General features: G+C 42.4%; 1 protein-coding gene across 1 annotated transcript in view; it reads left to right on the top strand.

Moving 5' to 3' along the window:
* Positions 1–14,396: 14,396 nt before the first annotated feature.
* The window catches only part of LOC310796067 (annexin A11-like), a gene marked incomplete at both ends in the record, with an annotated part of 10,908 nt that continues 64 nt past the window's right edge, over positions 14,397–25,240 (top strand). Inside the window, 9 exons of the mRNA XM_083658218.1 lie at positions 14,397–14,538; positions 15,143–15,421; positions 15,700–15,794; positions 18,566–18,679; positions 19,000–19,090; positions 19,216–19,295; positions 19,381–19,437; positions 19,581–19,674; positions 19,892–19,987. Coding sequence (XP_083514344.1) covers positions 14,397–14,538; positions 15,143–15,421; positions 15,700–15,794; positions 18,566–18,679; positions 19,000–19,090; positions 19,216–19,295; positions 19,381–19,437; positions 19,581–19,674; positions 19,892–19,987 — 1,048 coding nt within the window. The remainder of the gene's footprint in view (positions 14,539–15,142; positions 15,422–15,699; positions 15,795–18,565; positions 18,680–18,999; positions 19,091–19,215; positions 19,296–19,380; positions 19,438–19,580; positions 19,675–19,891; positions 19,988–25,240) is intronic.

Genomic DNA, 25,240 nt, shown 5'->3' with positions numbered 1-25,240 from the left:
CAGTTCAAAAGAGTTGAAATTGTAACATTGGAAGAAAAAAAAAAACTTCAAACGCTGTATTCATTCATTTGTTTCAGATCTGATTTTGAGACTATTTACATTTGTCATTAATTTGGAATAGAACTTTGTAAAACAAAAACTTGTATAACAATATGATTCTACTGAAAGACAATAAATGATAACATTGTATTATTGCCCAGCTTGATATTATGGGTGCATTTGTAAAAACTCCCGAGCGCCCAGAGCGCACTCTGGGACAAACTGGACCGTTCGTAAATTGGGGGGCGCTGTTGGAATACAGCGTTCGGTTATTCAGACTGAGCACTACACTCTCGGGGTGGCAAAGCGCACTCTCAGCACTCCGTCTGAGGGAGCAGCAGAGTGCCAGGAGCAGATGAACTGCAAAAATGGTAAAACAAACAACACAGAGGAAGAGAAGGCAGGAGAGGAGCTGAGAGCAGATAAGAAAGAGTGAGCTGTTTGTATGTGTAGCAGTTAGATAACTGCTAGCCAGTAGCCAATGTTTCTAAAACTCGCTCTTCTTTGAACAGCCGCAGTCTCATTTTAGTGAAGAGCGTCAGATTAGATTTACGAACTAAGTGACCTGAAACTGATTTAAATGAAAGTGACATGGGGATGTGAGTGTATTGCTCTGTTACTACTGAACAGTTCAGCTCTGCAGCTTCACCTGCTGCTAGTGCTCCTCTCAACACAACACTTGTGTCTTTTGAGATGATGATGCAGACGAAAACTTCTCCCACAAACACTGCAACTGAACGGCTTCTCGCCTGTGTGGACTCTCATGTGTGTCTTCAAGTTTTCCTTCTGACTAAACCTTTTACCACAGACTGAGCAACTAAATGGTTTGTCACGTGTGTGGACTCTCATGTGTGTCTTCAAGTTTGCTTTCACACTAAAACTTCTACCACAGACTGAACAACTAAATGGTTTGTCGCCTGTGTGGACTCTCATGTGTGCCTTCAAGTCTCCTTTCTGACTAAAACTTCTACCACAGTCTGCGCAACTAAATGGTTTGTCGCGTGTGTGGACTCTCATGTGTGTCTTCAAGTTTGCTTTCTGACTAAAACTATTACCACACTCTGTGCAACTAAATGGCTTGTTGTGAACTCTCATGTGTGTCTTCAAGTGTTCTTTCTGACTAAAACTTTTACCACAGTCTGTGCAACTAAATGGCTTGTTGTGAACTCTCATGTGTGTCTTCAAGTGTTCTTTCTGACTAAAACTTTTACCACAGTCTGTGCAACTAAATGGCTTGTTGTGAACTCTCATGTGCCTCTTCAAGTTTTGTTTCCGACTAAAACTTTTCGCACAGTCTGAGCAACTGAACTGCTTCTCGCCTGTGTGGAGTCTCATGTGTCTCTTCAACTCTATTTTTTTACCAAAACTTTCACAGTCTAGGCAACTAAATCGTTTCTCACCAGTGTGGACTCTCATGTGTGTCTGCAGACCTCCCTTGGTGTCAAATCTTTTGCCACACGCTGAGCCACTAAATACTTCCTTCCCAGTATCAGATCTCTTACGACTTATACAGACTTCAGTGTTTTCAAGTGATTCTAAACCAGACTGAGGTTGCCTAGACTCCTTCCAACCATCACTGTCTTCAGTCTCAGGGTCAGAAGAGTCTGCAGTCTTGCCAGCACTAGTTGCTTGTAAATGACTAGGTGGATCTAAGTTCCTGGCTGGTTCTGATACTCCACAGACCTCTCCATCAGCTTCTGTTTTCATCTGTTCAGTTGAGCAGCTGGCTAGAGGCTCGGCCTCAATGTCCTCATCAGTTTGGCTTTTATGAAGCAGTGAGGACTGAGGTTTCTCTTCATCATCTTCACTCTTTACAGGGACAGCAGTGAATGGGGACTTGGTGATATGGGCCTCCTCCAGCCCTTGAAGCTGCTCTCCCTCCTGACTGGTCCAGAGTTCCTCCTGTTCCTCTTTCATGTGTGGGGGCTCTGGGTCCTCCTGTTCCTCTTTAATGTGTGGGGGCGCTGGGTCCTCCTGTTCCTCTTTAATGTGTGGAGGCTCTGGGTTCTCCTGGTGCAGACTGGGGCTGACCTCCTGCTGCTCAGAGGAAACCTCTTCTTTACTGACATACAGCTTCTTGAGGTCTGGAGGTACAAATGAAATACAGACATATTCACATTAAGGAAAACTAACTCAACATGTTGTCACCATGACTTCATAATGTTAATGGTAGAATTATCGAGGGGTACCAACTTAGGACTTGCACAGTGATAAGAGTGAATGGGAACTCGGTGAGATCAGCCTCCTGCGGCCCTTGAAGCTGCTCTCCCTCCTGACTGGTACCGACTTCCTCCTGTTCCTCTTTAATATGTGGGGGCTCTGGGTCCTCCTGTTCCTCTTTAATATGTGGGGGCTCTGGGTCCTCCTGCTCCCCTTTAATTTGTGGGGGCTCTGGGTCATCCTGGTCCAGACTGGAGCTCCAATCCTGCTTCTCAGAGGGAACCTCTTCTTTATAGACCAACAGCTGCTGGACATCTGGAGGTAAGACTGAAATACACACATGCATGCGTGCACGCACACACACACACACACACACACACACACACACACACACACACACACACACACACACACACACACACACACACACACACACACACACACACACACACACACACACAAAAAGCTTAATTCATGGTAGGACACTTGACATTTTTGATAAGTGTCTCTCGACGGAAATAAACGAGTCACACGCCATTTTTTATTTATACTTCAGCAACAGGTTTCAGTTGTCTCCACGGTAACAGCGAGACGGCCCCACCCCCAGCAAAAGTGTCCCCTCCTCGGCTTCACTCCGAGCCATCCGAGGGTAGGGCTGTCCCAGCGAGTCGACGTAATCGATGACGTCGACTACGTAATTACGTCGACGCACGCTACGTGCGTCGACACGTCACAAAACAAAAAAGATGGCAGCGATGGCCGGAAAAAGTAGTCATTTCTGCACCGCAGCGAACATAACATTACACCATTTAACGGTGTTATTCGGCCGTTTAACGTTAACGTACATATTTCCGTTTGCTTTCATGGCTAACATGTAAAAAATTGATTAAACTAACGTTACAGACCATTGTTAGTCTGTTGCTGCTCACGTTAATTTACTGCGTGCATCATTTAACAGTGCTATTCGGCTTTTTACATTCTTCTGTTTGGGTTCACGGCCATGTAAGATGAGATCAAAACTAACGTTACAGACCATTGTTACAGTCTGTGACTGTTAGTCTGTAAATCGTTTGTATTATTTATTTCCTTACCCCCACACTGATGCAAACATACATTTGGCTGAGTTAGCTGCACAATGCACATTACTCCAGTGATTAAATAAATCCATGTCCTGTAAAAATACTGATCCTCCTCAGTTTAGGGAAAGGGTTGATCCATACAGTGATGAATCATGATGATGATCAATTTAATCTATGTGTCAGGTGGTCCAGTATTTTCGTGATGAGAGCAGGCAACTGACAAATAGGCAGGCACTATCTATTATATAATAAGATTCATATTAATAATAATAATAATTAATATGATCATATCATAATAACAGACATGGAAATTAGACTTATGGCCCAATTCCACAGCAGCTAGTAGCGCGGTCCCGCTCCGCTCGACTCGACTTTTGGTCTCATCCCACCATCAAAAACCGGCCCAGCTCGGTTTGTTTTGTGGCCGAGTCGTGCTACTTTTGGTCCCTGCCTCGTCGGGGTACTTCGGGCTGGCGAGTAGGTCCCAAATGGTGACGTAAAACTCTGATGGCTACTGATTGGTCAGAGAGAATCGTGTTTACTCTGTCTACTGACTGTCAATGCAATGCTGGCGGCTGCATACCAGTTTAGTGGTCTTACCTTATCTTCTGTTATGTATATTTCCATCAGTATTTTGTGTCGCTGCCTTCACCTCCGGTGAAATAAAATCGTGGCGGGTGTTCAATTGTCTGAGAAAAAAGTCCGCTGCTCGCTCAGGGAGCTCTGTAGCTGAGTGGAGGCTGCAGCGCTCCGCTAGGCCGCAGCGGGTGTTTGGAAGCCCCGGTCTTGCCTGGTGAGAGGCTGCGGGGTAGAGGCTTCACTCTGTTGCGCCTCTCCCGTCCCCGCACAGCGCAGCATGCCTGTGATATCATTCTCTTGGCCGATTGTCACATTTGCCCATGTACACTGTAGGTCATTTAGAGGCACCAGTATTTCATAAACAGTTTAAAAGTTCTGTGGATGGATTTAATTGTAACGTTATGTTATAGCCGAAGGACAGATATGCGGTCGCTATTTTTAGACGACCAGCTGTGGGCGGGGGTGGGTGGGGGCCGATCGAGCGCCGGTCGAAGCAAAACATCCATCGAGTAGAGACGAGTGGAGCCGAGTGGGGACGAGCTGTGCAGGGCTGTTAAGTGTGGTGGGATTGAGCCATTAGACTAATTTTAAATATGTCCCTCCCTACAGTATTATATTATTATTTATCTCTCTCTCTTTTCAGGAAGCAAAGCAGTGTGGAAGAGTTTTTCCCCAAATGAGAATGAGATGGTTAAATAAAATACTGAAATTGAGAAGTTTTTGTTTATTTATTTGTTTTGGGTAAATTTATTGTTATATAATAAAAAAATTAAATAGAAAATAATCGCTAGATTAATCGACTAATCGAAAAAATAATCGTTAGTCGAATCGATAAGAAAATAATCGTTTGGGACAGCCCTATCCGAGGGGCAACAGTTTGTTTTCCTCTGAGTTAAAATCACTATAAAAACATCTTGCCTGGGACGGGTCCCATAAATAAAAAAATAGAATAGCCGCGGACCCTCGTATCTGACCTCCGGCCACACGGGGAGCCCTCTCTGTTTCCCTGGGGAAAGCAGCTGCTGGCTGCCCGGCAGGTTGGCTGCCACACTGCCACACCTAACCAGTGTTGGGCAAGTTACTTTCAAAATGTAATAAACTACATATTACTAGTTACTTTACAATATTACTTTCTGTGTAGAGTAACTTGTTACTTATTACACTACTTTTGCATTACTTTTACCAAAACAACAGCAGCAGCAGAATGACATCGCTGTCCCGGAACCATCCCGAAAAATAATTTAAACCGTCTTCAAGTCAGTGTAAACAATCCAAAATTCTAAATTGAATTATTTTCCTTTGTTATTGTCACATATAGTGTTTTTTTTGCATAAAACACACAGTTTGATTAGGAAATGATTGTATTTTTATTTAAATATGTGCTTTGATTAAAAAAAGTAACTCAATTTGTAACTTGAGTTACTTGACAAAGTAACTGGTATAATATTACTGAAATCCTATAAGTAATAAGTTCTATTACTGAGTTACTTCTAAAAGTAATATATTACATGTAATATGTTACTTTTGTAATGAGTTACCCCCAACACTGCACCTAACAGAACTGTCTCTCTAGCCAGTCACAGTGCACAACGAAATGACGGTATGACGGTGTCCGCGACATAACATTCTCGAGAGACACAGTTTCAAAAGTGTCGAGAGAGGCAGCATCAATTGGGCTTAAAATGATGCACAACCAAGACCTAAACTACCACCTGCATGCTGACAATACTCAAATACATCCATAGCACACCTGATATTGCAGCTGCAACAGCAAAACTCAACTGTCTGCAGCATATCAAATCCTGGATTAAGAGCAGCTTTTTGAAACTAAACGCAGACAAAACAAGAAATAATCCTCATCGGCTCCAAGTCCACATACAGACACAGAGAGCACTCAATGATGATGTCATCAGTGAGTGATGTCATCAGTGATCATGTCACCAGATGATGTCATCATTGTTCGAGTGACATCACATCATTATTAGGTAATTAGGGCAATCATTAGCTAATTAGGGCAATTAATCGGCCCACCTAATATAGAAGAGACAGTGTTGGCTTGAGAGACTAACAGGAAGTGTAAACACAATCGTAACGATTGTATTTGCACTACCTGTGGCAGAGCTTATCTCCGCAGCCTGCTTCCAGTGAGTCACTAAGTTTGACCAGAGAGATGATATCTGGTTTGAGCAGGTAAAACAGCCGGCGTTTTGAACAGGAAGTCGTAACACAAACTGGTCAAGTGGGCGGGGCTACATATGGTGAACATATGGGGGGGGGGGGGGGGGGGGTTGAAAATACATTAAAAACAAACAGGTATATTACTGGACAGACATGACAATACATTGATTGACACTAACTTATACATCGGGAACTAGGTTTTGTCAATAACGTTTTTGAATGTCTGAAAAATTCACAGTGGCCATTTTGTGTGGAAAAGGCATGGGTAAACACAGGTGCAAGCAAAACACTAATGAGGGTTTCCAACTTCCATGATTGGAAGAAATTTCACAGAAATACGAGGGGTCAGCCGAGCAGCATTTTGGTAAACAAACCGCGTCACTGGGTGGCAACGGCAATGGAACCCTATGGAGCGTGAGTTTGAGCGCCTGACTCTAGCCGGCTGACCGTGTTTACAATTTAAAAACTGCGACAGTTCACACAACTTTAACACGACATGCATATATTATAGATCAAACTCTTGAGCTAATTCTGCTCTCACTCAGAATGTCAAAATATAAGCAATGTGATGTATAGTTTTTGAGATATTAACGTTTGTTTGGCACAACTCATAGTAGTTAACTACGCATTTTGGGGTGGCAGTGACGTCACGCTGATTCGTCTTATATCACACAATGTGTATATGAGTAATGTGAAAACAACATTCACATTTCACCAACCTGCTCTGTCTAAGGGCACTTTAGGATTTAAAACAGCATCCAGCAGCTTTCGTTGTCGGTCGTTCTCCTTTTTTAAAGCAGAAGCTTCCTCCTCGTACTCTGCTATTGTTCTTTCAATCAGCCCAGATATCTCTTCAGCAGCTGCAGTTAGTCGCTGCTTCACCGCTGCTCTCAGCTTCTGGACTTTAGACATGTTCACACAAGTGAGAGGAAGTGTCTTCTTCTTCCTCTCCATCGTTGGCCTATGAAACATACAAGTGCAGTTTAGTTTGCAGGTGTTTCTCCCATTTGTCAGTTTACACAGTTTACACAGGGCTCCAGACTCACTTTTTCAAAAGGTGGCACAATCAAAAACATTTGGTGGCGCAACCTTCTGCTGTGGCATATCGCACATTAAGATACTATTTTGCTACGAACTGCAGTGGCTTAATATTTGCATATTTGTTGCTACAAAGTACATGAAAATGCTTTGAAAGCAGAGATATGATGCAACCTTCATTTCAAAATAAAGTTATAGATTTCCGTTCATACATAAGAACAAGTCAATGTGTAAACAGTATACAGCATGGGTCTTCAAAGTCTGAGCCTGTAGGCCTCCCCTCAAACAAAGCTAGCTCCCACACACGCACTGACGCACACACACACACACACACACACACACACACACACACACACACACACACACACACACACCAGACACACACTGTTAGTTTCAATTCCTGGATGCCTATGGAATCATGATTATGTTATTTGACCCGATAGACACTCAATAATGGAGGCAAAATATTGCTGTTTGGCATACTGTACATACAGTATTTTCTAGACAGTTTGTCCTGTGTGAGGGCTGCCTCTGAGTAATCATAGTCCAATCAGCCACAGTACCGGGTCAGTACAGTCCCTTTAGGTGCAGGTTGGGGATCGCCCCCGGAACGCTCTCATTCACTTTCACTTTCACTTTAGGCAGCAAATAGGCAGCTGCAGGTATGGCACTGCGTTCTCTATGGGCATGCACTAACGTGCTTTCATCATACTGACGCATTCACGTCCTATAGGAAGTCCTTCCGAAGTTACGACGTGTTTATGCGCTTTTCAACTCATAATTTAAATGTGTAAAAGTTTAAACAACATGGACGCTAAAGCTGGAGGCAATATGAGGGAAGTTTGAAGTACGTAGCTTAGAAGCCTCCTTAAAAGAAATCCCCTTGAGCACCACAAGGTTCATGAGTAGAGCTGGTATTTTACAGATTCAGGTGCCATTTTTTAATTCTTAATCTCATTGAGCCAATAATTTATAGATTCCCGTATCTATTTCCACTCTATACATTTTCATCTGTAAAAGAGTACTCTTTTACTTCGGCTGGATGATATGGACAAAATCAATTATCACTATATTTTTGACCAAATACCTCGATATCCATATTGTGACAATATAATGTGGGGACAGCCATTGGTGCTTTCACAAAATATTTACACAACATTTTTGATGAATAATCATCAGTAATTTGGTTACAATGACTAAGTCGGTAAATATTCAAGACCTGAAACAACTTTTCCAACAACATCAATCACAACTTTTCTCATGTCTTTGCTGGCCTCCTCTTTCACTCCATCATGTGATTTCAGAGCCCATGTCCAGCTGTAGCGTTTGCATTCAGCAACTCCTGCCCTCAACATTTGTTTTTCTTTTTCCAGATCTCTTTTCAATCTCTGACTCTATGTGTGTGCTGCTTCAGAATTTCTGTCTTGGTTAACATCCACAACAAGTTGTTCCACTGTAGAGGACAGTTTCTCAATTTGCTTGGACGTTGTATCTGTTGTCAATTCAATCACTGAAATCTTGTGGAACATCTGTCATGTTGGAAAGTGCCTGCATTGCTGCCAAGATGCCAGAGCTGATGTTACACACGTTACTGCCACCATCAGATAACTGAGAAAAATCAGATAAGTGGCAATAGACCCTTCTCACGGGGGCCATTTTGTGTCGAAAAGGAATGGTAAACACAGGTGCAAGCAAAACACTAATGACGGTTTCAAACGTCCATGATTGGAATTTGGAAACCCTCATTAGTGTTTTTGCTTGCACCTGTGTTTATTCTGCATTTTCGACACAAAATGGCCCCCGTGAAAAGGGTTATAATCTGATTTCCTCGTTTACATGCACTCAGTGAGTACATAAACTCACCTCAAGTGTGTGAATGGACATTTACTGCAAATTATGAATAAAACTGATGATTCAGCAGAAAGCTGTGTATCGGTTTTTCAATAAACTGATAACGGCCTTTATCTGATAAGGATGATAATCGGTTTGCTGTTTACATGACACTTGTAATCAGGCAACTCTAGAAATCCGATAATAATCGGTTTATGTGCAATAATGTAACCGATTTCATGCTATTTCTTATTTCCACTGAGAAACTGTGCCCCTCGTCGGTACTACTATTACAAAGACACTTGTCACTTGTATGCTCACTTTTATCAGCTGAAACTACAAATATTCAGGACAAGTTGTCATATCACAAAACCCCGAGTTTGACTGATTGAGAGGTCCGCACCTGCGCAGCGCACCACGGTGAGGTGCAGAACGAGACAATATTACTTACTTGACTCACCGTGCAGCAAAAATGTGGCTACCGCGGAGCTATAGCTAACCTTCTGTGACTGTGTGTGAACTGAACTTAGATAACCATCAGGTGTTTCGACTGACATGAGCGTAAAGTAACGATAAGTGAGCCCCACTGTGGACCGCTAACGTTAGCTAGCTAACTGAACAACGTTTTGTATGAGATGAAACGTGAACAGCCATTCGGATAGTTCGCCACAGTCGACTCTTCTGCTGGTTAATCCATGTTGTACTCTGTATGTGATATGTAGGATATGTGCCTAAAGACTCACAAACGCTTGTTGTCGGACGAGATGTTGCATTTGGTTCCGAACAGCTCGTTGTTTACACCGGTCCATGGGTCTAAGCTAGTCTCACGTGGTCAGACTCTATGGCTGCGAGCAAAGACGATGCGAGACGTCTGAGCCACGCCCACGCAGGATGCTCACAGCTCAACCATGTCATGTGACAGCCAATTGCCAAAAATGGAACACCTTACGACACCTGAATTACAATTCGGTAGATATGCTGAAAAATCTTGTTTATATTGCAGTGGTTCTCAAAGTGGAGTCCGGGGACCCCCTTTCCAGGTGTCCTTGAGGAGGGAGGGGGGAGCAGGGGGTCCCCAGGAGGAAAAAGTTGAGTAATTTATTTTCACTATAATTCTATTCAAACCACAAGTTACACAATGACAGAATTCATGACTTTTTGGTCATGAGTTTCATACACTTTCTGTATTAAGATATAAAAGCAAAAATCTTTCCAGATATCTTTTCAGATGCTGGACAGCCTTGGCTTGTAGGCTACTGCTTTGCATAATGTACATCATACTTGGTGGCCATGTTCAAAGAGAATAGATAGGTTATTGGTATATTATATATTGAAAATTCCACAAAGCATAATGTTTGGGTATCCTACATGGTGGTACAATGTGTTTTCACCAGGAGTTGCAATCTGATGTGGTGGATCTTCTCATTCATACTCAGTGTTACTGATGTGGGCAGTAACACACACACACACACACACACACACACACACACACACACACACACACACACACACACACACACACACACACACACACACACACACACACACACACAGTACCTGTGTGTAACACACACAGATACACAGGTCGCTGTGTTTATTAATCTATGTTTATGTTTGATTATGTAAATCCATGTTAATCGTCACCAACCAAATCAATGCACTTAAATTATGACGGAATGTCTGATTTGCCAAAATCATCTTTAGCTCTAAAATGTTTGCCATATTGTTTGCACGCCCTCCCAGGTTCCTGCTCAATCCAGCGACAGTCTCAGAGGATCACATGGTCCAGTTCGGCTTCCTGGGCATTCTCATGACCATGGCCATCCGCACCAAGAAGCCCCTGGACCTAACATCTGGCACCTTGGGTGTGGAAGCAGCTGTGCTCCATCCCTGACCTCGAGGAGGTGGACCTGCTCACCTACCCGTCCCTACAGAGCATCCTTTACCTGGAAAACAGCGGCATCACAGAGGATAATTTCGCTGTGGTGAGATACTGTGTGAACTGGATTATTGCAGAGTTCTTTAGTTTTGTTGTACATTTTCATACTAAGCTGAAAGGTATTTTAACTATCTACTGTATTTCATTGTGTGTTCCTCACCCTCTCTCTCCCTTTCATGTCTACTCTCTCCCCCTTTCCCCCCACTTTATCGGTTTCCCTCTTAAGATGATCCCACTGGACTCATTTGTGTCGTTTTACTCAATTCTTTTTCCTGGGGGGCCGCATGACAAACCCAGATCGTAACCCCTAGACGTAAGGGAACAATTGTTTGGTACAGACCCCAGTGAAAATCACATCACATAAAAAACAGTGAAAAAATGAAATAGCATTCCCATGAAAATCATAACACATATCGCAATCGCAATATCTGTCAGCATAATAGCAATATTATTTTTTGCTGATCATGCTGCCCTACTCTAAAGCCTGACTAAAACGTCTACATAATGATGTTTTCATTTAGAAAGTTGTTCATGTGGTTAGAAACCATGTTTTCAAGTACCTAGGAAGGTGTGAAACAGGCCTCTATACTAGGACCCCACAGTCCAAATGTGGTTTCTTCAATAGCCAACAGCAGTTTGACAGCAGCAGTTTAAAGGCATCAGCAAAAAACCCATTCTCAAGTGATCTATTAATGTTTTCAGAGCAGAGTTTGAAACACTATTGAAAACTCTTTAAAACATGTAGTGGGGACAGGGTCAAGAGAGCAGGTGGAAGATACAATCGTATTAAGTTCTGCAACAGCATGAAAATGCTGTGCAGTCCCACACAAAGTGGGACATCTGGTCACCCTAGTTTACATTACTTGTTACTTTACTATATTACTTTAGCTCCCTTCCGTAAAGTGATGTTTTAATAGCCAGCTTCTTTTACAACTGAATTCGCTTTATTGAACAATAATTAACCTTACAGGAGGAGTCAACAATCAGCCAAACTGTATACTTTTGACTTATTTGCCAATAGGACAACAACAAAAATCGCATTCTGGCAATGCAGAAGTCTCGCATAGCCAGATCTATCTCCACATTTCGTTTTAGTGCTGTGCCAGGACTGGAGTAAGTAATGGAGTAACTTGAAGTTACCTGGATTATTAACTGTAACATAATTTGTTCTTGGAAATTGTAATCCCTTACATTAGTAGTTACTGGGAAAGTAAGTTACAGCACCACACTGTATCAGAGTCACAATATTCTTGTCCGTATCTTTCACCACAGTGAAATTCTCACATCATGCTCATGCAGGGGAAATGCTTCTGCAATTGTGGGTGTCAGCTTGTCACAGCCAAAAACTAGCATTTCTGCTGCAGCAAGCATAAAACCATATAGCAAAACATCAAAACAAACAATATACCACAGAAACACAGTTTACATAGACAAGTATCCAACATACTTTAACCCCCGCAAGACATCAGCATTCCATGCAAATCAGCCATGAGCAGTTTGAGCTTCAGTTTGTGTGTTCTTTTTTTCTTGGCAAACGTTTAGACAAAATTATTTTTTCAGCTTCCTTTTTTCCCAAACTTGTTAGAATCAGAATCAGAAAGACATCTACAGTAATGCAACGCCAGCACCACAGCTCTGTGGCTCAGACTAAGCTGTGCCGGTTATTTCATGTGTTTGTTTAACGTCGCACTGCTTCCTGTTTGGAGAGCACTCAAAGGTCCAAACACCGCCCGGCAAAGTTGCACCCCATTTTAAATGTGACCTGTATCCGGATAAGTTATCTGGATGTTATTTGGATAAGGAAACACGCATGTTAATGCAATGCGATATATGATGATGATCTTACAGATGATGACAGATGATGGCTCTGTCACATTTTCCGGTGTGTCATTGCGACCTGTACAGTATGTATACTGGCTGTAAACAATAATAATAATAATAAACAATAAAGGCTAATCGAATCGAATCGAATCGAATCGAATTGTTTAAGAGTTGTATCACATGGAAAGTGACTGGCTGTCCATCACCGCTTTGACAGTAAATGGGTGGGTTCCACACATGGCAAATATGAGTCCCTCCCACAACAGTTAAATACAGTAGCCTAGTCAAGACTGCATCTAGTTAAAGTAATACGTTCTCCAGGAAGGGACTGCTAGCAGATGAAAGTAAGTGGCAAGGATCAAATAACTATAGATTGGGGTGGGGATAGAATCATACAGAACTGAGTATTTTAATAACATACGTTATGGTACAACTTATCATGTGTCAAAAATAAAAAGGGCACCTTCCTGCACGACATGGGGCTCCAGCACGCAAAAAGCTATGATGCATCATGTATGATCAAATAGTCTTTTGATCTTGATCTCTTTAGTTGTTTAAATGCAGTAATGTGAAATGTCACTGTGGTTAGGGTTAGGGTTAATTCTAAAGCATTTTCTTTTCCATTTTCCACCCTTCACAAACAGAAAACGATAAATACATTCTGATTTCTGTTCTGTATTACCCACAACATATTGGACAGTTCATACTTCTTACTTACTTTCTCAATAATTTGAACATAAAATGGTGGAAAAGGCCAGTCTTTCTTAGAGGACTGACTTTAAAGGAACAGTTCACCCAAAATCAAAAATTCTGTTTGTCATCATCTAGGCCAGGCCCCCAAAGTGGGGGTCGGGACCCCCCGGGGGACGCGGGACACCACTAGGTTGGTCGCGAGATGATTTCCAGAATGTGTGAAATTGGCCCAAAGAATGTGTGAACTACAAAATGTGTGAAATACAATTTATAAACGATTAAAAAGAGCACATTTTAACCATAATTGTTACGTTTTGTTTGTTTTGTTTACGAAATTCTCATGTTGTGCACACAAACGTTTGCATGCTTCAACCACCTCCGGGGATAGTGCGTGCATGTGTGTGTGTCTTGTGATGCCTCCTAGTGGTAGAATTTTTGAATTTTCATATGGACTGGGAGCCAGTTGCACCTAACCTGACCAAGGTTAGGTTGCACCAGCTGGACTTAAAAAAGGTAGGAAATTAGCAGGGGCTTGGGGCAAAATTCCCATGAAAAAAATCTAAAATTGCTCTTTGAGTTGGGATGACGGGGGCTTTTAAGTGCCCCCATAAAATAAAGGGTTTAATACTTTCTGTATTTTAATGTTTTTCTATATTTGCAAAGTACGACTTGAAAATGGCCAGCTAGGCATCGGTACCTGCAAACCGCCGCCCCCTCCTCCTGCTAGCATTATTTACCTCAGTGACAGACAGCGTAAGCTAGCTGGCCAGCTTAACCTCGCATCACCAGGTTCTGGTACCCATTACCTAAGGTGCTTCATCTGGTGGTCTTTCTGCTTTGTCCCCTAAGGATGGTTTAATATGGTGTTAGTTCATTGTATTTTTGTAGCTACATAGCTAGATAACGCACATCACATTTATTTATGTTACTATGACGCCCTGTTTTCAGAGCAGAATTGTTTTTTTGACTCATCGTTGTTGTTGTTATTATTATTATATTTGACAGCCAAATGATTTATTTTATTATTTATGTTTACAAGCATGAGCTACTATGGACACCCCCCTCAGGCAAGCGGTTACCCTCCACAACCTGGGACTTCCCCACCCCAGCCTGGAGCATACCCTCCCCAAGCAGGAGGCTACCCACCTCAGGCTTTTGGCTACCCACCTGCACCACCAGCAGGTAAAAAGCTACATCACAGCAATGTAATGAAATGTAGGCTAGAGTAAGTGAAACGTGGGTTGTTAAGGATAAGGGACTCTGGTGGACACTTGTCCTTCTTAGGATCCAGACTCCAGAGGCATTGATGAGTGAGTTATGTCCTGAATGTAGTGTAACTAGTTGGGAAGTGAGAAACATGGCAGTGCCATTGCCAGTTAATACTCTCCATTACTCCAGGCCAGAGCAATTTAGAGAGTGGCGTCAGCGGAGGACCAAAATGTGTCACTCATTAGTGAATGAACAGCCAGGAAGGAGTCTCACGCTACTTTTGAATGCTAAAATAAAGCTGATCATGTACAATTTGATAAAATAAAAAAACTTTCAAAGTACAACACAAACTGTCCATTTTGCTGCAACTCGACAGTGCTGCTTAATCCAGGACCTTACTTCCTGGAACTCTTGAGAGTAAACAACTGGTCCATTGGAGGGAATGGAGATGTCACGACTCTTCTATATATATGGCTCTGCTCCAGGCATTTTGGTAACACAGTACCACAGCCCAACTCTCCTCAACATGTAATGCATAGTGAAGTGACGTCTATTCTGTCTATGTTATCTGTTGCAGGCAGCTGGGGTGGTTGGCCTCCTCCGCCCATGTTCAACCAGGCTCCTGGGGGGTACCCACCTGGCCCTATGCCTGGGTGTGTTGGTGTCCTGGTCTGGTTCGGCTACCCTGCTCAGCCCATGCCTGCGTATCCTCGTGCACCATCACCCAACCCGTCCATCCCCTATTCTGAATCAGTAGTAGCGCCTCCGGCCCTATTCAGGGGGACAATCAGGGATTTTCCTGGAGCTGATCCACAGAAAGATGCACAGGTCCTGAGGAAGGCCATGAAGGGAATTGGTCAGTGCTTTGAAACACATCTTAAAACACACAGAAGTTCATCAGTCTTTGCTATTTGTTAGGTCAAAGCAGAATGAACTGCATGCACTTCACTTTCTGCACCGGAGTTATCTCAATGAAATTAACACTGCACTGGAAGTAGTCTAAGTGGGAACATGTGTTGTTTTTCAGGTTGTATGTCTGTGTAACTTAAGGGTATTTGGCCATATTTCTATAAGCAATGGGAAATGAGGGCTTATTTTTGATCTATGAACCATATCATGTTTGATATTGTGCAGGAACGGATGAACAAGCCATCCTTGACTTACTGGGGAGTCGCTCCAACAAGCAGCGTTTGCATATAATCAGTTCCTTCAATACCGCCTATGGGAGGGTAAGAATCACCATCATGCTTATTGCTAAGTTTATGCTGCCGTGTGTGTGTGTGTGTGTGTGTGTGTCTGTGTGTGTGTGTGTGTGTGTGTGTGTATATGTGTGTGTGTGTGTGTGTGTGTGTGTGTGTGTGTGTGTGTGTGTGTGTGTCTGTGTGTGTGCGTGTGTGTGTGTGTGTGTGTGTGTGTGTGTGTGTGTGTGTGTGTGTGTGCGCGTGTGTGTGTCTGTCTGTCTGTCTGTCTATCTAGTCTTCTAGCTATAAAAGGGAGCATCTGGGCAATGTTTCAATTTTTGTCCAACTGATCAGTGATGTCATAAGGGGACACACACACACACACACACACACACACACACACACACGCACGCGCGCACACACACACACACACACACACACACACAAGGAGGCCTTGTGACATCACTGATGATGTCATCAGTGATGTCATAAGACTGAAGATGTCATCAGTGATGTCATATGGGGGCACACGCACACCCAAGGAGGCAAGCAGCCGAGCTGTGGGCGAGGCCGCACAGCGGCTGAGCTGCGTACAGTATGCGATTTGCAGGGCCAGCTCGGTGAGCGAGCCCGCGTAGCGGGCGAGCCTACTGTAGGTCCTAGTATTATAGTTCTTGCCGAGCAATTTGATTGGACAAGAGGGATCCTAGCCGTGTAAGCTTACTCTGGAGTTACCTCCCGTGTTGTTGCTACGCAACGCGGGGGATACGAGGCTCGCTCTCTTATGGGTTACGCCCATAAGAGACGCCAAACTGACGCCAAATCTGAAAAAAGAAAATGTGTAAAAAACTTTTTTTTTAAATTCTTACAATCGTGGGCGCCATGTTGAAATGACGCGCTGGGAGCAACTGGGGGTTGAGAAATCATACATTATTTGATTTTTGTTTGTAGCAACTGTCAATTTGCCACTTCCCAGTTCTAAACGAATGCAGCATTAGACAACAGCATCACTCCCTCTCTTGTGATATTGCTTAATTATATAATAGCAGTAAACTTAATAACTTAATGACTTTGAACCAAGTGTGTAGAATGGCCCATGTTGTGTGAGTGTGTTTAGTGTGAGACTGCTCTGGTGGACTCAAGACAGACAGTTGTGTCATCTGAACAGAAGAGTGACTGACGACCGTCGTGTAGTGTGATTGTAGAGCTCAAACAAACTCTACAGTAAAAGTAGAGTTTGTTTGCTGTCAAAAGGGTGTAACTGCACGTACGCCCTTTTGACACCTAGCAAAACCCCACTTTTGACACTGACCAAGCCTTGTGAGTAGAGGATTCTAACAGCACTTAGCTCAGCTCAAAATGCATGCTGACATAAGTAATGCTAGCATGATCACATAATTGCCTACTATCCTATACTAATTCATATTCTAGGTCAATATTAGATGAATGTATGGGGCGTCCGGGTAGTGCCGTGGTAGATTCCCTGTCTACCAACATGAGGGCCTCTCTGTTACCTCCGGCTTGGTTGGGCGTCCATACCAGTGGCGTAGCCAGAAATGAAATTGCAGATGGCTGAATAAAAGTGGATGGGCCACACAATTGATTCCATAATTGACATAATTATGGATGGCATGGTGGCTCAGTGCGTAGCGCTGTTGCCTCACAGCAAGAAGGTCCCGGGTTCGAACCCCGGTCCGTCCCAGGTCCTTCCTGTGTGCAGTTTGCATGTTCTCCCCGTGTTCGTGTGGGTTTTCTCCGGGTGCTTCGGTTTCCTCCCATCACCTAAAGACACGTATGTTAGGGTTAATACTCCTGTCAGTGCCCCTGACCAAGGCAATGAACTGCAGTTGGTCCCCGGGCGCTGCACCTCGGCTGCCCACTGCTCCTAGTTCTAGGAAGGTTCCCAGTAGAGGATGGGTCAAATGCAGAGGATGAATTTCCAAATGGGGATAAATAAAGGATAACTTAACTTAACTTAATAATTGACATTACTTACGTCAAATGCATGAGCGTGTGCAGAATAAGGTGAGAGTCCAACCAAAGAAAGTGATTGAAATCAGCGTTTACATTACACAATTTCACACGTGTTAACCCACCCACCCCTCCCTACCAGACACCAACTCTTGTCTTTTTTAGGACAGGGGATCTTTAGGATGAGAGAGCAGGTCAACAGTACTGTATATGCCATATCGAAGTAGTAAATGTCATCTGAAAGCTGGGAACATGAATTTCTTTTAACAGTCTGTTTATTGGAAACTGTATGGAACAGTGGATTTTCACTGGAAACAATGATGTCTGCGTGACTGGTGGAGGCTACGCAGCTATCGGCCACTATCGGAGCCAAGTTCAGCCGATAACGATAGTTTGTAAAACGTCCTATCGCCGCCGATTAATCGGCCAAATGGATTAATTGGTCGACCTCTACTTCAGAGAGCTTGGTTGGTGCAATTGGGGAGTTGTATGAATCCATTATAGGTTGAGATCAGAAAGAGAACTTTAATAAGACATATCCCCGGTTCTCTGATAACATAGTGAGGTATCTCAGCACACTCTCCTCTTTGCCTTGAGCGAGGAAGACACATGCTTGAGAATGCCATTCCTATGGGCTGCAGTTGTTTATAAAGGTGGGCTCTCCTGTCTCTGCTGTGATCGGTCTGGGGTGTCATTGGAGCTTCTGTGGTTTGATCACTAGAGGGTGCTCTTCTATAGGCTGAGATACCTCGCTGTGTTTGTTTCAGTATGTTTTCAGAGAACCAGGGATATATGCAAATAACCGAAAGTTTTGAAGTATTCCAAGCATGTGTTGTTTCCTCTTCCAGGATCTGATTAAGGACCTGTATTCAGAACTGTCTGGGAACTTCAGGAAGGTGGTCATGGCCTTGATGAAGACCCCAACTGAGCTTGATGCCTACGAGCTCAAAACCGCCACAAAGGTTAACGCTCACCAAGAAAACCTGGCAACAATTTTCTGTATATCTTTCTTTTCAATGTGAAATTGCTTATAATCCACATTATTACATATTTTGGGGACATAAAAAGATCATTTGCTGAGAAATGTTACGAGGCACATGAAGCATTTTGTCATTTGCTGTACCGGTATTTCAACGCTTCTCCTTTTCTTTTCTTGTTTGTATTTACATGATCTGTTGTATATTTGCATGAACATTCACCTCAAAATAGGAATGTTTTGACAATAAATCTGAAGTAGGCCAGTGGGGAGGGCTTGAACTAATCTGTTTTGTCCTCCTAACAGGGAGCTGGAACCGACGATGCCTGCCTAATAGAGATCCTGGCTTCTCGCTCCAACGTGGAAATCAAGCAGATTAACCAGGTTTACCAAACAGGTGAGACACCCCCAGGCTAGAACTACTGCTCTCCTTTATCACAGTGTATCATACCCCTGTGCTGAAAGATTGACGTGTTTTTTTTTCTTCAAAAACTTTTTTTCATCACTATTGTGTCATTACAGAGTACAAGAAGTCTCTGGCGGATGACATCCGTGGGGACACCTCCGGCCACTTCCAGACGCTCATGATGACACTTGCCCAGGTCAAGATACAACCCTTAGTTCCCGTATACCTAACGTCTATTACCAATTGCATACAGATAGAAATATTTATCTTTGTACTTTTAGGGTAATCGTGATGAAGAAGAAAATGTGGACGTCTCTTTAGTCAAGCAAGATGCTCAGGTAAAGTCTGCTCCATTCTCATTCATAATGACAGCATGACAATGTATCCCCAATTCTTAAATTGCATATGACCTGATCACCTTTTGACTGTAGAGATATTTAGTTGTGTACAGTACATATCGATGACGATGTTCTCTTTGTAGTCCCTCTATAATGCTGGAGAGAACAAGGTGGGGACTGACGAGTCCAAGTTCAATGCTATTCTGTGTTCCAGGAGCAAGCCCCATCTCAGAGCAGGTACACAAACACATGATCATAAGCAACATGATAATCGGTTCAGCATTCATTAAAACATATGAGAAAATAACTGAGAATCTGACCACAAATACCAGTGCAAATACTATTTTGGCTGTAGGTGTTTGTAACTGACAACGTGTGTGTGTGTGTGTGTGTGTGTGTGTGTGTGTGTGTGTGTGTGTGTGTGTGTGTGTGTGTGTGTGTGCGTGCCGTGTAGTGTTTCTTGAGTACCAGCAGATGTATGGCAAGGATATTGAGAAGATTATCAGCAGCGAGATGTCCGGGGACCTGGAGAGTGGCATGCTAGCAGTTGGTAAGAATCTGCACACACATACTTACATACCCAGGAGACCACACCTAGTAATACAGGTCTGGTCTTCAAAGGGCGACACCCATGTATTGGTAACAGTGTTGGAGGTAACTCATGACAAAAGTAACATATTACATGTAATACCGTATATTACTTTTAAGCAGTAACTGAGTAATAAAACGTATTACCAATATGATTTCAGTAATATTATAATACCAGTAATTCTGACAAGTAACACAAGTTACAAATTGAGTTTTGTTTTTTAAATCAAAGCACATAAATAAAGATACAATTATTTCCTAATCAAATTGTGTGTTTTTATGCAAATAATCATAGATGACAATAACAAAGGAAAACGATAACATTTAGAATTTTGGACCGTTTACACTGACCTCAAGGCGGTTTAAATTCTTTTTCAGGATGGTTCTGGGGCGGCGATTTCATTCTGCTACTGCAGTTACTTTGGTGAAAAGTAACACTACTTTTAATGCAAAAGTAGTGTAATAAGTAATGAGTTACTCTACACAGACAGTAATATTGTAAAGTAACTTATTACTTTCAAATGAAGGGAACTAGTAATAGTGTATGTAGTATATTACATTTTGAAAGTAACTTGCCCAACACTGATTGGTAAGAGCTAGGTGCAGATATTTACTACATGACAAGTGCAGAGGCTCGTCTACGTCTGTCTGATAACAATAACCCATTAACTAGGATGATGACACTATACTGTAACAGCCTCCCGGAATCATTATGGAATTTTATACCACACAATATTGATTTAGGTGGCTTGATGTTCCTAATTGAGAGGCAAAGTGAACGTCACTTCCTGCTTCAGCACTGTACCAGAGATTGACATCAAAGCTGCCATCAGTCATCTCACCATGACGGAATTTTGGGATGTGAGTGAAACAGCCATGACTCCATTGCAAAGCTCAACAAACTTGTGTTGCCTGTTATTAATTATGAATGAATCAAGACATTTAATATTTTTGTTACATTTATCCACACAGTAATTGACGGATCTGAAGAAGGAGAACTTTAACCTGAAGCTGCGGATTTACTAGGCTATTTGGAGGAGCAAGGGCCAGGAATGTGATGACTCCACCGAGGACATATTAAAAACGGTGTGTATATACTATATAGGCTACTTAAGTATGCTAAAATGTATATTAGTTCCTATTTATGGATGTTATGCATTCATGTGGCCTCACAGTGCCATATAGCCTAATGTGTATGTGACTGTTTCCTAATGGGAATAAATTACATCACAACTCCAGCTGTGACTACAGCTGGGCGTTATTCAACCCATAGCCTGCAGAGCTGATCTCAGAACAGTTGATTTTTCTCCTTTATTTGTGTATGTTGCCACAGTAACCAGTTTTATTGTTGTGATTGTATTGTTGTCTTTTTGGGTGATAAGTATTTATGAGAATCTCATTGTCTCACCTGGAAAGTTCATCTACTCTTTTTTCCATTTAGATAAAAGAAGTGAGATGTATTGTAAGACTTGTATCTTTTTGTAGTACACACATATTTTTTCATCATTTTGTCATCACTCCTTTCGTTTCCGACCACCTGTCGGTGATGCTGTGTGATGGGAATGCCTCCTTCTTGTGCTGTCGGAAATATCTAATTTACTACATGACTGCATATGAACGACCCAGCAAGCTTGTAAATATGACTGAGAAAGTCGTATTTTGCTTTAATACCCGTGATACGACGGATAGCAGGCAGAGAGCACGGGATATCAATATCAAGTACATGTTTTGTTTGTCGCTGGAACATAAAGTAGTCATGTGTCGCCATCGCCAACGCGAGACGTGCGAGACTCGGCCCTTTTCCAGAATGACGAGTCTCGCGTTGTTTTGGCGTGGCGATCGGGGTTTACGCTGTACGTGAGGCAAGTGAAGGCAGCATGTGACACTTCGTGACCGCGCCATTTGGTACCCGGCCCGCGAGCGCGAGACACTTGACAGCAGAGCAGGTACAGCAGCTCTCCGACGGAAACATCACGTTGTAGTTAACTATGTATAGTTTCAGAAGTCTAAACGTCGAGAAAGATTCACATTTACTGTAAGTAGGCCTACTTGTAATGCACACACTTGTAACTTCGTTTTAACGTTAGCTAACATTAACTTATGGCGGAATGAGGAGCGTGTGGTTGGAGTATGAAAGCGGGGGAAAAAGAAGCGAAATTTGATGAATCGAATGACAGACAATAGATCAGCAGCGTTACATGGTGAAAATTCCCCACCATGCATGTTGGAATTTGGAGCTTTGTCAGAGAAGCACATGGTGGCAAAGGCGATAGGCGAAGTTAAAGGGTTGACGTGAAAATATCGTGCTTGATTAGCCCCGCGAGCCGAAAGAGTTGTGAATGATGGGGCTAGCTAGGGCTTGATAGTTGAATGTAGGTAGGCCTACATCCAAGTCACAGATGGAAAAAGCGTTGAAGGTGTCGATATTGATTGTTTGGTGCGTTTGAAATGTTCCCACATGTGTTCGAAAGCACCAATAAAGGGTGTGGTGGTGGATGGTGTCTCCCGTAGAGTAGATGCAAGGAGATGTATTGCATGTAAAGGAGTCGTAGATAGCTTCGGAATGAAAAGGGTTGATCAAATAGTTGAGGAAAAGTATGAGACTCTGTCATGTGTCATGTGTAAAAATGGTTGGAAGTTTGGCCATAGCCATTTAATGTGTGTAGAAGCGAGTTTGTTCGATGTGGTAAATGTGTGGGAAGGAGCTGCTAGCCCCTTTCAGAACTAATAGTCCGCATATGATTTCATCATCTACCGGAAATCATATGCGGACTAGTATGAGCTCTGAAAGGGGCTAGGAAGGAGCTAGAGTGTGTTCTTTGCAAAGGGAATCATGAAGCGCATGGGAGGACAACTGTCCAAAGAGGAGGTAGAGTTAGTCAGGGAGAGATCTAGGAGGAGGCCTAGGCGTGAGGAGGTGAGAAAGGAAACTAAAGAGGTCAAATCAGCCAGGAAGCTTGAGTTGTGTTTCTGTAAAGATCAAGTGAAGTTTTTGTCATTTTTGGCTAGGATAATTAACTGTATTGTTGGAGTGGAAAAGAGGTATGAAAAAATGCACATAATGTGGATGCAGCGAGGAGATTTCTGGCGTGTTGGGGTTTCTGGAGATGATATGCAGAAGCTGTTGAGAGAAGCTTTTAGGCTCTCTCAAACATCTGGGAAAATTACAGCAGAATGGGAAATGGGTGTGAATTACATTAGATTAAGTGGTTGGTTAAATCCAGCATTTCTTTATTTTTACACTGTAAATACTAGTTGACACGTTGAAACTGCTCAAATTCAGAAGGTGGCGGTAATGCACAAAAAGCTGTTTGCCAACCGCCATGCAAAGGAAGAAGAAGAAGACCACCTGCATCAACAGATACCAACAACATCAGTCTGCTAATGTTAAACTGACATGTTGTATGGAGCTTGATAGACAACTGAGTTAAGTTAGTAAAGGGGCATGGTGGCACACTGGTAGCACTGTCCCCTCACAGCAAAAAGGTCCTGGGTGTGATTCCCGCCTGGGACGCTGTGGGCGCTGACGGTGTCTCCCAGGTGGGGTCTTCAAAAAGTGTGGAGTTTGCAGGTGCTCCCCTGGGGTTTCCTGCAGATAGGAACCCCCCGCTAAAAACATGCAACAACAAAAATATATATACTGTGTATTAGGGCTGGGTCGGTTTGAAAATTTTAAAACCGGTTCGATATTGCTGTCTAAACCGGATCGAACCGGTATACCGATTTTTTTTGTAATTTAAAAAAAATTTTTTTTTTTTTTTTTTTTTTTTTTTTTTTTTTTTTTCAAGCAGGGCTCCCGAGTGTGGCCCATAACTGTCTGTAGTGCAACTTCAGTCCACCTGATAGCGATAATACACCTCTAAGCTGGTATTGTCAACCAGCAATGATACTGAATAAAAAGAAGCAGGACACCTGTGTAACAAACACACCCTGTATTTATTTCTCATAACTATTCAGCTCAACTTTTCTTCTAAACATCAAAATAATAAATGAAATAAGACTTCTGCCTATAGTGCAACTTGAGAAAAAGGCTAATAAAAACACAAGCAGTGCAATCAGAATGGATTGGCTTACAGCTGAGCTGCCTTATAAACTTCAAAACTCACAAATTCACACAATATAGGGCCTAGGCATGGGTCGGTTTGAACATTTTGAAACCGGTTCGATATTCCCCAAAAAAACGTATCAAAGCGGCTGCAGTTGGTGGCGATAATGCACCTCTAAGCTGGTATGCTGCCAACCAGCACGAACACTGAATACAAATAAGCAGAACCTTTTAACTGTAACAACACACTGTTTTTATTTCTCATAACTATTCAGCTTAACTTTTCTTCAAACATCAACATAATAAACAAAATAAGACTTTTGCCTACTAGTGCAACTTGAGAAGAGGCTAATACGAACAATAGTGCAATCAGAATGGACTGGCAAAAAAAAAAAAAAAAAAAAACTTAAAAAAAAAAAAAAAATTTTTTTTTTTTTTTTTTTTTTTTTTTTTAGGTTTTTTCGGTTTGCACGTGATCAAACCGGTTTGGGCTCGTATACCGAACCGAACCGGTAAAACCGGAAATCGACCCATGCCTACTGTGTATATACACACACACACACACACACACACACACACACACACACACACACACACACACACACACACACACACACACACACACACACACACACACTGCTTAACGGGCAGGGTCCTATTTTGCACTTTATAATTTGTGATTGTTTTTCCTGTATTGCTTGTCTTCTACTATTGATGTGACCGTGTGTTTGCTGCATAACTTGCAGTTGCACTAAGTCAAATTATGTTACAATTATGTTTAACATTAAATCAAATGGGAAAGAACATGAAAAGCCTGCTCATAATAGGTTTAGGCTTGTGTTTCCAGTAGTTTCCAAAATAACCCTAACCCTTTTTACAAAAATTCGCCCAAAAAATGTAGAAATATGACCTACAACAAACAGATGAACATAGATGAGTAGATGACATTCATTGTGAAATATATACACTTGTACTGATACATTATTTTCCGAACACTGCAAGTAGGCTATATTCAAAATATATTATGGCCCATGCCCATCCAACATTCATTTAAAGTGAATGACATACACATAGTACAAATACAATAAATGTTTTGGACAATTTATGTATAATTTTAAACACAACACATCTCTAAATATAGTCTGATGTACATTTAAAATGTACTCTATT

The sequence above is a fragment of the Poromitra crassiceps genome, assembly GCF_964638095.1.
Source record: "Poromitra crassiceps genome assembly, chromosome: 22".
Classification (NCBI taxonomy): Eukaryota; Metazoa; Chordata; class Actinopteri; order Beryciformes; family Melamphaidae; genus Poromitra; species Poromitra crassiceps.
The sequence above is the reverse complement of the archived record's forward strand: the minus strand, read 5'-3'. Positions and strand labels throughout refer to the sequence as shown.